Source organism: Alosa sapidissima, chromosome 24 (genome assembly GCF_018492685.1).
Source record: "Alosa sapidissima isolate fAloSap1 chromosome 24, fAloSap1.pri, whole genome shotgun sequence".
NCBI classification, from domain to species: Eukaryota; Metazoa; Chordata; class Actinopteri; order Clupeiformes; family Clupeidae; genus Alosa; species Alosa sapidissima.
The window spans coordinates 16,043,951-16,058,855 of NC_055980.1; the positions used below are offsets into that span (position 1 = coordinate 16,043,951).

At 41.0% G+C, this 14,905-nt stretch overlaps 1 protein-coding gene across 7 annotated transcripts in view; it reads left to right on the plus strand.

The window, feature by feature from the left end:
- Window positions 1–3,584: 3,584 nt before the first annotated feature.
- rnf213b (ring finger protein 213b) overlaps window positions 3,585–14,905 on the plus strand; it is a 45,610-nt gene continuing 34,289 nt past the window's right edge. For 4 of the 7 annotated variants that reach the window (XM_042082003.1, XM_042082004.1, XM_042082007.1 and 1 more), the window contains exons 1-21: window positions 3,585–3,807; window positions 4,523–5,306; window positions 5,466–5,627; window positions 5,846–6,015; window positions 6,232–6,497; window positions 6,587–6,831; window positions 7,536–7,742; window positions 7,989–8,202; window positions 8,336–8,391; window positions 8,478–8,640; window positions 8,756–8,905; window positions 9,568–9,666; window positions 9,787–9,915; window positions 10,103–10,268; window positions 10,795–10,962; window positions 11,084–11,233; window positions 11,365–11,990; window positions 12,508–12,667; window positions 12,853–13,070; window positions 13,176–13,319; window positions 13,424–13,576. In XM_042082003.1, the coding sequence (XP_041937937.1) occupies window positions 4,525–5,306; window positions 5,466–5,627; window positions 5,846–6,015; window positions 6,232–6,497; window positions 6,587–6,831; window positions 7,536–7,742; window positions 7,989–8,202; window positions 8,336–8,391; window positions 8,478–8,640; window positions 8,756–8,905; window positions 9,568–9,666; window positions 9,787–9,915; window positions 10,103–10,268; window positions 10,795–10,962; window positions 11,084–11,233; window positions 11,365–11,990; window positions 12,508–12,667; window positions 12,853–13,070; window positions 13,176–13,319; window positions 13,424–13,576 (4,428 nt within the window). In that variant the 5' untranslated portion in view covers window positions 3,585–3,807; window positions 4,523–4,524. The remainder of the gene's footprint in view (window positions 3,808–4,522; window positions 5,307–5,465; window positions 5,628–5,845; window positions 6,016–6,231; window positions 6,498–6,586; window positions 6,832–7,535; window positions 7,743–7,988; window positions 8,203–8,335; window positions 8,392–8,477; window positions 8,641–8,755; window positions 8,906–9,567; window positions 9,667–9,786; window positions 9,916–10,102; window positions 10,269–10,794; window positions 10,963–11,083; window positions 11,234–11,364; window positions 11,991–12,507; window positions 12,668–12,852; window positions 13,071–13,175; window positions 13,320–13,423; window positions 13,577–14,905) is intronic. The other 3 variants (XM_042082005.1, XM_042082009.1, XM_042082006.1) reach the window with 2 other exon arrangements.

Consider the following 14,905-nt stretch of genomic DNA (forward strand, 5'->3'; position numbering starts at 1 on the left):
GGAACCCTGTAGAGGCCTACACACGCCTGGGTAGATAGGTGCAAGTACACATGCATATGCAGCATGTTAAGACATGTTTTGCCTTTCTGTTCACATAATCTCCATTACACACACACACACTCTCTCTGGCTGTCATGTGTCCTGCGTGTTTGGAAGTGAACAAGTCCCTGTGAAAAGGAATCGGCACGCTTACATTTGACCCCTTTCATTGTGAATATCTGTTATTAGTCTCGTCCTAGTTTTCCGAAACAAGTTTTCCAAATGAAAGACAAAACCAGTGGACCCTGTTTGCTTCACAGTAGCGGCTGTTTTAGTTGTCCCAATTTTGTCTCTGTGTTTTAAACACACATACAAGTGGTCATTGGTAATTGTAACTTGTGTTAGGTATGTGCCACACTAGACTAACAAGGACAGAGGTGGTTGTGCTGAAACAGACAATAGTGTTTTATTAAACTGTAAATAATGTCAGCCTGTTAAGGCTGCCGTGTTTCAACATAGTCACAAAACACTCTGGAATAGAGATATTGGAAGTTGTGTATGGTGTGTGTTGGGGGGAGGGGGGTGCTCTGGAAGGACACACCTCTTACAAAAACTCTCCCAACAAGGGAGAGAGGGGTGGGTTTTGCTAGGCAGATGAATATAAGTCCATGCGTGCTGGTGCTATAATCATTACCAAAGGGATATTAAAAGTTCTGAGGATCTCTGGAATAAAACATCTCCTCTGTAAGGTATGTGAAGCTTAGTGTCTGCACAGATGATTAACAATTTAATTATAACTTATATAAAATGAAATTCTGCAGATTAAAAATTGGAGAGCAAATTTGGAATAGTAAAAATAGTCCCATATCTTAATTGATTATAAAATCTCCTGAAGTGTTTAAACCAAGCAAACAGTTTTTTTTATGAGTGCAAAAGATTGATACTAGTCTATATTTTGAACTTTGAGAACCTTGGGAAAGGGAATAGAATTGTTGATACATCTACAGGTTTTTTGGGACAGATATGTTTTCTCTTTCTTCCTTTAGCACTATTTGGGAATATGGCATAGTTACAGTTGATAGAAAATAGTGAGTGTATAATAGAGCTATACAACATTTGATGCACTTTTATGTAAGGCAAATTCAAATGTACTGTACCTATGAATTAAATGTACCCAAACAAAGAGCATGAGGGAAATTATCATTGGTTTCTGTGTGGTTTTGCGTGTGTGTGATGTTCAGGATGAGGGTTGCTGTAGTACTGCTCTCTCTGATCACTCTGGCTGTCACTCAGAAGTCCCGCAGACAGAATGCAGAGTGGGACTACAGGACTGAGGGTGAGCTCCAGGTGTGTGTGCGTGTGCGTGTGCGTGTGCGTGTACATTTGTCTTATACAATCTTATGGCCATTGTCATGTGTATCTCTTTTAGTTACTTTATCAGGTGGACTGGACCATCCAGTCCACACTATATCATAGAGAGTAGAGATTATGATTTGTATTTCACATTAATTGTAATTGTGTGTGTGTATAATGCATGTCTTGTCTGTTGTGTGTTAACCTGCAGCAGAGAAGGTGAACACTAGGGGGTGTTCAAACCTCACACTGGTGCTGGATAACTGGAAGTACGCCATCATGACCCAGGTCAAAGACCTGCTCCTGAACGATCACAGCACTGTACTGCCCGACTATGCAAGGTGAGTCCCTTAGGTGGAAACACCAAACTAAACCAATTTGTTGTTGTTATATGATGGTCCAGTCCATAATGTACAACTATTTTGTAAATAAGTTTAATAAATAGGCTAGCAAGTATTTTTTTCGGGAACATACAAACTTTAGTATTCTCTAGTTTCTATCTCCTCATTTTCTTGAGCTCTCTCTCTCTCTCTCTCTCTCTCTCTCTCTCTCTCTCTCTATCTATCTATCTATCTATCTATCTATCTATCTATCTATCTATCTATCTATCTCTCTCTCTCTCTCTCTCTCTCTCTCTCTCTCTCTCTCTCTCTCTCTCTCTCTCTCTCTCTAGGATTGAGCCTCTTTCTGAGGCACTAAGTGATCTCTATAAAGAGTTCAACGCACTCAAGGAGCGCCTTGGTGAGCTAACCACCCAGTTTGAGGGCGTTGAAGCCTTCGTGGACGATGCCCGAGCGGGTAGAAGCCCCTCGCCACCCAGACCGGAGAGGCCGCCCCTGCCCGAAGAGGAGGTGCCCCAGCCTGCTGTGGAGGGGGGCAGACAGGGCCGCAGGGGTAGCAGAGTGGTGGTCAGGCGGGTCAAGAAGCCCCTGTCCTCAGACAACTCAAGGGCCTGAGCAGCCTCATAAAATGGGCCACACACACATATTTAACTTCTTCATTTGTGCCCACAATTCTAAATAAATATACATAAGGACACAAATTTGACAGGTGCATTAATTGCTCAGACAAGATTTAGTCATGCGAATCCGTTGACAATAACAAAACAGCACAACAGATGACACAGACACAGACACAGACACAGACACAGACACAGACACAGACACAGACACAGACACAGACACAGACAGTTCCTCTGTTGCAATGTGTGATTTGAGAGCGGTGTAATGACATGATGTGAAAACCTCTGCCCACTCTACCCACAGAAAACCTCTGTGGCCTTTTACATTACATTACATTACATTACATTACATTACATTTGGCTGTCACTTTTTAGCCAAAGCGACTAACAACATAGTAAACAGTTTAAGTTTTAGAGCAGTTCTCAACAATTTTAGGACAATTTAAAAACATTAGAGTACAGTAAGAATAAGTGCAACAGTGAGTGCTGTTTTTAACAGTTACTTGTCAGTTTGAGACGACTGGTGAGTGCTAGGATCAGTAAGACTTGTTGTAAGTGTTGCTATGAGAGGAGATGTTCTCTAAAGAGCTGGGTCTTTTAATGCAAAGACTGGATGGATGCAATGTATGTAAGCTGATTAATCACAGAAGGTGTGATTTCTGAGATAAATAATAAAGCATTGTCTACTACAGCCGGTAGAGAACTTCACTGTTTTGAAATAAATGATGTGTACATGAGGTGTACATAACTCTTAATGAGTCTTGTTGTCCCTCATGATTTTAATGAGGGGGTTATTAGGTACCCTACCCCTCACAATCCTAAGCCTGAACACCAGGTCAAAGTTAATATATTTATAATGTTCTTGTTCAGTTAAATAAGATGGGTACACCCAATCATGGGTGGCAATCATAGTTATTATGATGGAATGGAAATCATGTAGTGACAGCTCCTCTGAAACAGGATTTACAGTCCTTATCGTGTTTCTATTCAGAGGAAACATTGTATTGCTTCCTAAAAGTGAGCGGGGGCGCTGTTTCACTAGACACCAGATTTTGTTTTTATATATTTACTATTTACAAACTTGGAATTGAGTTTTAATTTTTGCTTTTAGTGCATGGCTTTTCCGATTAATCTAGGGTTATGGTATTTGGAAGAAAAGATGTTTAAGTTAATCTTGTTCAGAAACCTAATTAGGCTGATCATTTTATAGTATAACGAAAACAACCACAGAAACGAAACCGAAACACTGCGCAATTGGTTCCCCCAAAGCTTTACTGAAGCTCAGTGCGACTCTAGCAAGTAAACAGGGAGCAGTGTTGCATCTTAGGCTATCTGGTGTTATCATATCTTAAATTGTTTTAGGTCTATTATACAAAAGTTATATAGTTAAAACAATATAGGCTAAGAATCCTGTATTATGCTTCAATCAAGATGTGAAACTTGAAGACATTGTTGGATGCGCCGCCGCCGAGTTTGAAAAAGACTCTTAACGAGACACTGGCTTCTTTGCCCAGGTTTGTGCCCAGGTTTGTACCCAGCCTTCTCCACTGCTTTCACTGATATAGTTTAATAGTGTTGAAGGCTATGCCCTAACGGTAAATGCGATGCTGCGGTGTGAGTGCATTCGGCTGTTTCCCTAATCAAATTATTGCATTTATAATGTTTTTGAATTGAATGACTGATGCACTTTATATACTAGGAGAAAACAGTTTTAATTCATTTGAACGGGCTTAAAGTTTCATAAGCTTAAGTTTCATGGCGTAAGATACAGCCACCCTGACGGTGCTAATAAAGCGCTATCCTGACCCTGCGCACCTTCATGAGTGAGTCTGGTGAAACGCACTACGCACTAGTAATGAATGAGGAAATGAAACTTAGTTCAGCGAGGAATTATATGAAATAGTTATCTTATCTCAGGTGCGATTGCAATAGTGCCTTGGCAATATTTCATCATGATGTCTGAGAATGCAATCTCCAATTGACAACTTTATACACTGCTGTCCATCAGGAAATAATCCCAGGATTGTAGGAATATATAGCCCAGGCCTAACCATGTACACTCATAAAAGTCACACTCATAATGAAATGTGCAATGTGATCAGTGCAATGTCATCATTTGAGAGGGAAATTGTGGATGGGAGAAATTGTTTGGGGGGCTGGCATGTTGCTGGGAAGTAGGCTAGTGTGTTAATCGCACAGTGAGAGTTATTTATCTTCTTGGTCACACAGCTATGCCGAGGAAGAGGGGAAACAAGAACAGGGCAGATGCCCCAAAGCAGACCTTCCACAAGAAGGGCAATAGGCCCAAGAGGAAGAAAGACGCGGCGGCTCAGCCACTGGAGGCTAGTGCTGCTTCAGTTGGTACTCAAGAACAAGAGGAGGACTGCATTACTGAAATGACACAAGAAGAGAACAAGCAGGACACGAGTCAGATTCCTCCAGATACGACCCAGAAGTCCAGCGATGACCAGGCTGCTAGTAAAGGTCCAGATGGGGAGACTGGGAAACCCGACGCCCTAAATGTGATGAGACATCGAGGGATAGATGCACAAACGCAGACCGACTCAGTCGTTCAGACGACACAGGAAACCCAGACAGAAGAACTCGCTGAGACCGCAGTGCTGACACGAGGGCGAACGGGATCTGGAACAGCAGCAGCCAGAGAGGGGAAGGAGCCCTCACCACCTGAGACCGAGCAACGACGACAGGGCTCTTTGAAGAGAAAGGGAGAAGTCAAGGCGAAAGACAGTGACAAGGTGTCTGAGAAGGAGGTGAAGCAGGAGACAGAGAAGGACACTGACACAGCACCGGAGAGGACCAATCTGCGAGGAGCCTCAGAGAACCTAGACAGAGAAGAGGAGAAGATGGACACTGATGAAGACGGGCACATGGGGTCGTCCACTGATCCGCCTAAACAGGGAGGGCCGAAATTGTCATATGCTCAAGCTGCTGGATCCAAGAAAGAGACCAAGGATGGACAGACTACAGGAGAGATCAAAGCCCAAGACTCCAGGTGAGATACCTGCAATATTTTACACCATTTTTTACACAGAAACCAAATGTGTTTAAGGGTAACTACACTTATAAAGCTAATGCCATAACACCCTGTAATTTTGTCATCTGGTTTCTTTCTGTGATGAAATTGTCTGTTTTTGTTACTTGTCACACCCAGCAGAAAGCCATCACCAGAAAGGCCTGTTGATCCCACTGGTCCTGTGTTCACCATCCATGTCTATGCGGTGTTGGACAAAAAGTTCAAGTTCAACCCAGAATTAGACAAATGGATATTGATTTTTGGCAACAGTCACAGAGAACTTGACATCACTTATTTTAAGTAAGACATTAACCCAAAAAAGCTTAAACTCACAACTGATGACTTTTCAACCATTCTGTTAGTGTTTTTCAGTTGTATTATTTTACTTTACCAATCATTTTTGCACTTTTTTCTACATCAATCTGTGTTTTATTTTGCATTTTTAAATTAATTAATTTTATATTATAGTTGTCTATGTAAGATGTTGTTCTTATTGTCTCAATTTTTGTCTGTTGTAGAGGGCTAAATAAGCAAGGCTATCTTCTTGAGGCAACACTGTCTGTGAAAGAAGATCAGATAACACGTGGAGATTATTTCTTTTATCAGTATGGTGTGCAACAACGACAAAAACAGATAAAGGAGATTGCCACTAGGTGTATTCGTTTCCCATTTGAATATCAAGTCAAAGGTGTGTATTCAATGCTATTGAATATGATCAGTATTAAACAAACATACATATCTCATAAAGATATCTAAAGTACAGTATATTTCATGATCCTCCCCATGATTCATGATTCCTCACTGACTTGATTGGTTATTGCTCAATTCGTTTGACTCAGAAAGCACTGTATGCGTGAGCAGGAATGATACTGATGAACTGTTGGGTTCTTTGCTTCATATACAGAGCTGTACCTCTACGAGGGCCATATCACTCGCTCTGAATCCTGGGGCACCTCGATCTTGAATTGGTTATGGTCAAATGAAAAGCACATTATGGAAACCTGGGAAACTTCCTCCCGCATTCTACTGGACAGGATCTTTCAGAGATGGGAAACCTGTGACCAACCAGCCAATAAGCTGATAGCAGATCATTTAAATTGCTATCAGAGATGCTTTGGTGACACACAACGTATCACATACGGAGAGCATGTGCATCCTCCAGCTCTTAAAGTAAGGGAATATAAATAAAAAGAAGAATATAATGTATTAAAAGAGACACGGCATTTATTTAATGGCAATTTTTGCTTGTTTGATTCAAGATTTCAGAGCTGATTGCCGGACGATTGGGTCAGCTCTTGTCTGGAAAGGGAGAAGGAAAATTGGCACAACACCTGACTGAAAAACCACTTCTGTGTGGCTTTTCATTGTTTCAAATAACCCGTGCATGTCGCCTTGAACTTGGGATGAAGGACTTGACCAGATTGTGCCAACTGGTATCTTCAAGTACAGCACTACAAAAGCAAAATGTAGAGGAGATGCAACAGATTGCTTCATCTCCAGCACAGTAAGTTACATTTCCAGGTTATCTTTTTTTTTCTGCATGATCACATTCTGTTCCCTCTCAATTCATGCTGACATTTATTTTCATGTTTCATGACGGAGTAGGATGTTACAAGCAGAGCATTTTTATGACTGATGTGGTAACATGTTCACGCCATAGTTCAGGGTATGGTGTAGCAAATAGCCTACTCGTAATATCCTCATGTGCTTTACTATTCTGTTATACGGAATATCAAAACATTACTGTCAATCTTGCTATGTGAGGAAAGATAATACTATTTTGATAGAGCTTAAAGACCTCACGAATATAGTATATATATTATATATACTATATAATATATATAGTAAAGTTTGCATGGGAATGGTAACATCGATGAATTACTGTGCAAAGAAAACAGTCTCAGAAGTGGTGCTGCTGGCCCCATGGATGCAGATTCTCTGTGATTCTAATCCGGTACCCATTTTCGAATTCAACAAATTTCACATTATAACCATTTATTACACTTAAATACACTTTGATGTTGGAACAGAAGTTTAGATCTATAAATGGTAAACAAACCATGGACCGAGTCATATGAAATTCCAGCCAGTCAACAGTGTTTCAGAAGTAGGAAGGGTTTAACTCAAATATGTAATATCTGTAAGCTGTGCTACACCACACTGCAGTAAAGCATTTCCCACTACTAACCCTCAGTCTCTCCCCTTTAGTTTGGTCTATGGTCTGGTGAATTACTGTGCCAAGAACATGGTGTCAGAGGTGGTGCTGCTGGTCCCACTGCTGCAGACTCTCAGGCAGCCAGGAGCAGACTCACGCAGGCTTGGGCCCACAGTGGAGGAGCACAGCTGGGCTGGGTTGGAATACATAGAGTACAGTTCCTTCAGAGAGCGTCTCAGAAGCTTCTCCGATAAGAGAAGGTAACATTTCCAGCATCAACAATGTAAAGAACTATCCAAACAGTGTGCAAAAATAAACAGTGTGAAAAATAATATTAGTTGTCATATCTATACATCTGTACACTGTAGCTCCCTTTTGATGCAGTTTTAATGATATTCCCAAACAGTGATGTTTCAAGCTTTATTTTACTTGTGAAGAGCATAAGGTTTGAAACATCACTGTTGATCAATAGAATGTTTACAACAATGTCTCTTTTCCTTTTTTAGGTTCATGATGGAGTTTTTTGACAATCACAAATCAGTAGCCCAGGAGAGGCCTCACATTTTAGTCAGCTGGATATCTATGGTGGCCCTGGAGGACATTCCTGACTTTGTCACCCTGACTAACATTGCCCCAGAGTATGTCATTCAGAGTTTAATGTACAGACTGAGGCAGTATGAGCAAATACCAGACAATAATACAACTCCAAAAGTCCTTCAGGTACACATACAAGTATGAATGTAGGAAATATGTACTGGTAGTGTAATGAAAATAGGACAAAATACCTACTCATTATTTCATCAATATTATTACCTGTGCAATTTGTCATTTGTTTTGTTTTGTGTTTATGTAGGTAACTGAGCGCATCCTATCCCTTGTGCTAAAGAAAGTTGAGGAGGAAAAGGAGAGGTAATTTTCTTGAAATCAGAAAAAAATGAAAGACTATGTTGCATTAAGTGTGCATCATGTTTACTTTTTATATGTCTCATTTGTAGGATAAGTGGATTGGAGCAGGTTGTATCTGTCTTCCAGTGTTGTATCCGTGTTCACAAAAGCACTCTTCAGATGGCACGGGTCAGCTCTTTGTACAAAACAGCAGTGTTAACTTTCCAGCTCTTGCTAAAGGTTGCTGAAATTCTGGACATTCTGATTGTGAAGGTAAAAAGAACATAGCAACTCACTACCACCATTCAACTGTTATCTCACATTTTCAACTCTTATTTTAATTGCATCTTGCTAAATGCTGCAGCACTAATGCCAGTCTCTGTTACAGACTTATGAGGGTGAGGAGAGTGCACAGAAACAGATCAAGCTTGTTAAGCAACTGGAAGATACTCAACAGGAATTTGGTCGATGGAGAGACGAACTTCTTCAGCTTCCGTTAATGAGAAACAAATTGTTCTCCTATCCAAAAGAAATTGAGGTATCTCTTTGTTAATGTGCATCTTTCGGAAAACGATAGAGTAGTGGCTAAGGAGCTGGTGTAGCATGCAGTAATGTGCATCTTTCGGAAAACGATAGAGTCCACTACTATCGTGTAGTGTGTACTGCACTAAGGAGCTGGTGTAGCATGCAGTAATGTGCATCTTTCGGAAAACGATAGAGTAGTGGCTAAGGAGCTGGTGTAGCATGCAGTAATGTGCATCTTTCGGAAAACGATAGAGTAGTGGCTAAGGAACTGGTGTAGCATGCAGTAATGTGCATCTTTCGGAAAACGATAGAGTAGTGCAGTACGCTTGCCCAGCTCCGTAACCACTACACTACCACCACCTATGTGTCCCATCTGTTTTGAGTCTGTGAAACAGTTTTACATTTGTGTGAAATGGCAAAATTCAACAACATGGTAGTGGCTCGGCATCCAGACTTTTAGCAGTGAGCATCAGTGTCCTGTTGGCATGACATAGAAAAAAAACTCTGACAATATGTCAGATCAGCTGAGTAAACAATTATGTGCAAACAGTGGAAGTCAAGCAGCCATGTTTCACTTTATGTCGTTGTATGCTCTACTTATAAGCGATACTAATGAAACAACTTTTGCCCCAACACTGTTTTCTCACATATGCTTTTACGCTCTTTTTCTGACAGCTGTGGGATGCCTTGTTTGGGGTGGAGTGCTCAGTGAAAGATGTGGCAGATCAGTGGAGGAGTCGACTGGAGAGGGATCTAACAAAAAGGATCTCCCAGGTAGGATCTCTCCTAGTTCTTCTCTCTTAAAATTCATCTTCAAAAAAATTAATTTTACATCATGGAATTATTGTTTTGGCGCCCTGTCGGATATGGAATGGTCTCTTTTTTTCTGTGCAGGTCCAGGACAATGACAGGGTTGCTCTCTACTGTCTGGAGTCAATTGTCACAACTATGGAAAAAACACATGTGACCATCCAGACCTGCTTTAAAGACTCATGCTCATTAGCGATCAAGAGCATTTGTCATGTAAGTGACCAGAATATCGAGCTGTTTGAGATGTTCCTCAACCTGTCTGTAGGTTAACTTCTATGTATGTTTGCTGTCCTTTCTAGTCTACGGTATTTGTTGGTATCCATCTGCAATTTACCAGTTTTTCATATGATGATTTGTTGATATCTACCTGCTATTTACCTGTTTTTTTCTGTTTTTACAGAGTGGGAGAGATGGAGATCTTGTGAAGCATCTCTTCTCTTGCTCTAGTGCACCCCCCTCCTGGATCCTGTCTGCCATCATAGTGCAGTCTTCTGCCCGTTTCACCGGAAATACAATTGGCCAGCTTTTAGTGCCTCAGTCTGCCATTTCCCAGCTACTGTCCAAAGGTTAGTTCTGGTGATGATGTGGTGATGATATACTCATTCATTCATTCATTCATTCATTCAAACCTTTATTTATACTCGTAGGGCATTGAGGTTTCCCTCATTTACAATGACGACGAGTTTACAAAGAAAGGTCATGCATTAAAAAACAATAGAAAGGATAGATAAAGATAAAGACATTTAAAAATGTAAAAATATAATTTCAAATATATATACCGGTATATATTGTGTATATATATATATATATATATATATATATATATACACACATAATATATATGTATATAAACTAAAAACTGTTGCAATTTGATGAGCAGAGATTTGACACCAATTGCTTAAAAACAGTAGCAGAGGGGAGTACATTGATGCTCTTTGATGGTGATATATATATATATATATATATATATATATATATATATATGTTCTTTCCTTTGCACAGTTGGGAGTGGTTGCAACCCTCCATTTCACCGCATTTGTATTTGCACAACCACACATGTGACATGAATTACTGACTATATGACTATTACAGCAGGCAACCAGACATGGCCATTGGATGATGAGGCTGGTGCGGTAATACAGAGATGCCGGACTGCCTTTGCTGACCTGGTTAGAGGCTTATGTCAGGGTGACGTTCTCCTTGGTCATCTGGAAACCACCCTGAAACAACGAGATAACTTCAGAAAACTTTATACTCAAGGTAAGCCATTCTTCAAATGAACTCCAGTTTCTGAAAAAGTCATTATATTGACCAGATATTATGTTGACAAGATAGGTTGTTGTCTTCATAATTATAATTGTCATTTCCTCTTGCTTTTTAGCTAGAAGAATTCAAAAGGATGAAGTAATCTCTCTTGATCCAGAGAAACTATTACTTCTTAGAGAGAATGATGTAAATGTCTTTTATGATCAGAAAGCAAACATGGATGTTCTCATCAAGATGATGGGGAAGGTCTCAGAGTTCATTGTTGGTAAGTCAGTTAGCAACAATTTACAATTAGCTTTTTTTCCACAAAGTTGTGAATCTTCAGCTGTTGTTTAGTACAAGTACAGTCCCATAATGCTACAGTATCTTGCTAACAAGTTGTTGCTATCCAAACAGCACAAGAGATGCCGATCCTTGAACAGCGCCACAGAGGCGTTGATCTGGAGAGCACTCGTTTGAATCAACTGGTGTCAGTTCAACCCTTCAATCTTCATAAACTGTGTGAACAGGTGGCATCCCGAGTGGTATTATGGTACAGATTAGAACCTGAGGTTTTACAGATGGCCAGGGAAATGTCTGAAGTGGGAGACAGCAGCCTCCTCCTAAGCTACTGGGAAGAGGAGGCAAAGTCAATAAAATCATGGGCTTCCAGCGACAGGCCAGTGACTCTCACCCTGTCATATGTCTGTGATGAAGTCTGGGAGCCTTGTTTCAATGGCCTCCGTCAGCTCGGTCTGAGTATTGCAGACTCATCTGTGACTTTTGAAGAGCTGAATAGGACTCTGGAGAGGGCAGGAGACCAAGGCGACGGTGCCAAAATCCAAAAGGAGCTTGTCCTCTTGGAGTGCATGCTGGTTACTCATGAAGGCCTGCAGTCCGGATGGGCTGAGCAGAGACTTCCGCAGATACAGCAGTACCGGCAGCTCCAAGATGCTTCAGAATCTGCCTGTGTTATTATGGACATCAGAGACAGTTTGCAGTTGACAGGAGACTTTGGTCAAATCCACTGTCTCACCCAACTGGTAAGAGAATGGTTGCATACTACTTTGGCTCTGACTAAAATACCTTTATCAGTGTATTATAGTACGTAGCACAGTATGCTGTATTTAAGTATAAGTATAAGTATAAGTATAAGTATATATACTCTTTTGATCCTGTGAGGGAAATTTGGTCTCTGCATTTATCCCAATCCGTGAATTAGTGAAACACACACAGCACACAGTGTACACACAGTGAGGTGAAGCACACACTAATCTCGGCACAGTGAGCTGCCTGCATCAACAGCGGCGCTCGGGGAGCAGTGAGGGGTTAGGTGCCTTGCTCAAGGGCACTTCAGCCGTGCCTACTGGTCAGGGTTCGAACCGGCAACCTTCCGGTTACAGGTCCGAAGTGCTAACCAGTAGGCCACGGCTGCCTATTTGTGTTATCGTATAGATACAGTTGTAGTGGTTGTTATTATTTGTACACAAGGAGAAAGTTCTTAATTCCATGTTATTGTGGCCAATTATAATTCCACTAACTAAGTCATGTTTTATGCAGAGAGAAGCGTCTTTCCAACAGAGAAACCTATCATCACTGAGCAATGAGCTCATCAGTGCTCGGCAGTCATTGTCCCGAGTCACTCCCAAGCACACATCCAGTCTAAAAGCACTTGTAGACAGCCACTGTCTAGTAGATTGGGTCCAAAACAATCTCAAGAGTGAGTGATCTTTGAATAATTAAATTAATGATTAAACATCAATGCTGCCACCTTGAAAATAGTCATGTAGAGTGTTCTGTACACGTAGATAACAATGGAATGTTTAGCTATCTAGGCAATATTTTACATCATCATAGCACATAACTTTTCAAAAATATTGATTACATTTTTTTTACATTTGACAGATCTGAGTGATCTGAAGGTCTTTGTGGACTTGGCTTCAATTTCTGCTGGCGAGAATGACACTGAAATCGACAGAGTTGCCAACTTCCATGACGCTGTGATGGGCTATAGTCCACTTCTCTACTTCATGCAGACCACATCAGGATTTAAGGAATTCATGGGTTGTACTAAACAACTTTGGGACACCCTGGAAAGAGATGAGAAACTTCCAGAGAAACTAGTAAATATTAGAGAAAGAATATCAACATATCTTACAGCATAGAGCTCATAATTTGGAGTCTGTTAGTGAAGAATTTGTGTGTGTGTGGTTTTTTTTTGTCCTCAGCTAGATTCAAACCGCTGGCTTGACTGGTTGAAAGGGCTGAAAGAGACTCATGGATCAGTGGAACAGTCTTCTCTTTCTCTTGCATCAGACATCAATAACCATGGGGTGTACCAAGTGCAAAGATTGCATGATCAAAATGGCAAGGTAAATGCTGTGAAAATTGCATCAGCTGTTAATTAATCCACTATAACTGATTCTGTACTTACACCGTACAATGTCACTGTGTTGCATTATCTGTGTTGTTTTAGACAAGCCTGCATAACATGCTTTTAGTGAGTGTGCAAAACCATTATGGAAGCAAGACATATGGGTTGGATGAATTGCTGGAGCTACAGAACAAGCTCATGTTGATGTCATCAAAAAGAGATTATGGGAAGGAGCACGTCAACAGATTCACTCAGGTAAAATAACCCAAAAACGAATCACACCTCACAAAATGTTTCTTAACATGATGTGCACTACACACTGGAAATTTGTACATTATGGATGCTTCTTGGGCCCTTTGTCTATAAACATCTCTTTATCCTGCCACCCCCCCCCACCCCCCCCCCCCCCCCCTTTGGAGGACAACTTTATTTTTAATACAGCTCAATGAATTACATTCACTTGTCCTACCATATTTTAGCAAGAAGATATATTGTAAAAAGTGGAAGGGTAACATACATAGATCTAGTGTGGGACAGAAACACAAGACAAAACAGTGATAAAAAGATAGAAAAACAGACACAATTCTGGTGACATACGCAGTTTAAGGCTATGTTTTGGTTGAATTTGTTTTGATTGAATTTAGAAAGGTTATGAATGGGTTCCAGGGGCCTATTGCACAAAAGCAGAATTAAGACATCCGGGATAAGTTACTGAGCTGCGCTCAATGAATCCAAAACAAGAGCGTACAATTGGTTGCACAAAGACCAAGCCAGGATGAGCAGACACGGATTCATCAAGCCAGGTGAAACCTATCCTGGATAAGTGCACGCTCACGGCTCCCTCAAATAGACCCCGCCACCGATCACAGATTCACTGATTCACCATGGCAACTAGCGGCTTCATTGCTTGAGGTGGGTAGTGATAGCCTTTTCACAACAGCAACAAACAGTGTGTAGTGAAGTAGGTAGTGATAGCCTTTTCACAACAGCGACAAACAGCAACACCTCTGTTGAGGAGAATATTTCAGCTAGTGCCGCGACCACCACGAGCGAAATGGTTAGGCACTCCCGTGACGTCACATTGTCGCATGACAGGTCGGGAATGGCGAGTATGTAAGAGTTAATTAATGATTACAAACGTTTAAATAATGACAGTGGGTCTAGGTATATGTGATAACAATGTGTAGTGGGCATTGGAATAACTATTGGTTTCCGTTTGTGGTGACTGCTGACTGAGATAAGGGATGAGATTAAATAGATCCTGGAACTTAGCCTGGTCTGGAGCAGGCTAGCTCCACAGAATAAATCGCCATGGTAACTTATACCATAAAATGTCCTGCTGCCCCCTATCCCGCTTTTGTGCAACTGGATCACGGATGAATTGAGCCAGGATAACCAAGATATCCCGGCTTAATCCCTTATCCTAGTTTTGTGCAATAGGCCCCAGGTATCTTCAAAGGTTCACATATGCTTCTTTTGGAGAGCATTATTTTTTTCCATTGAAATGTATTCTGCAATTAGGTTGATCCAGTGGGTGATGTGGCATGAGTTCTTAGATTTCCAGTTTTGGGGGACTACTTTCTT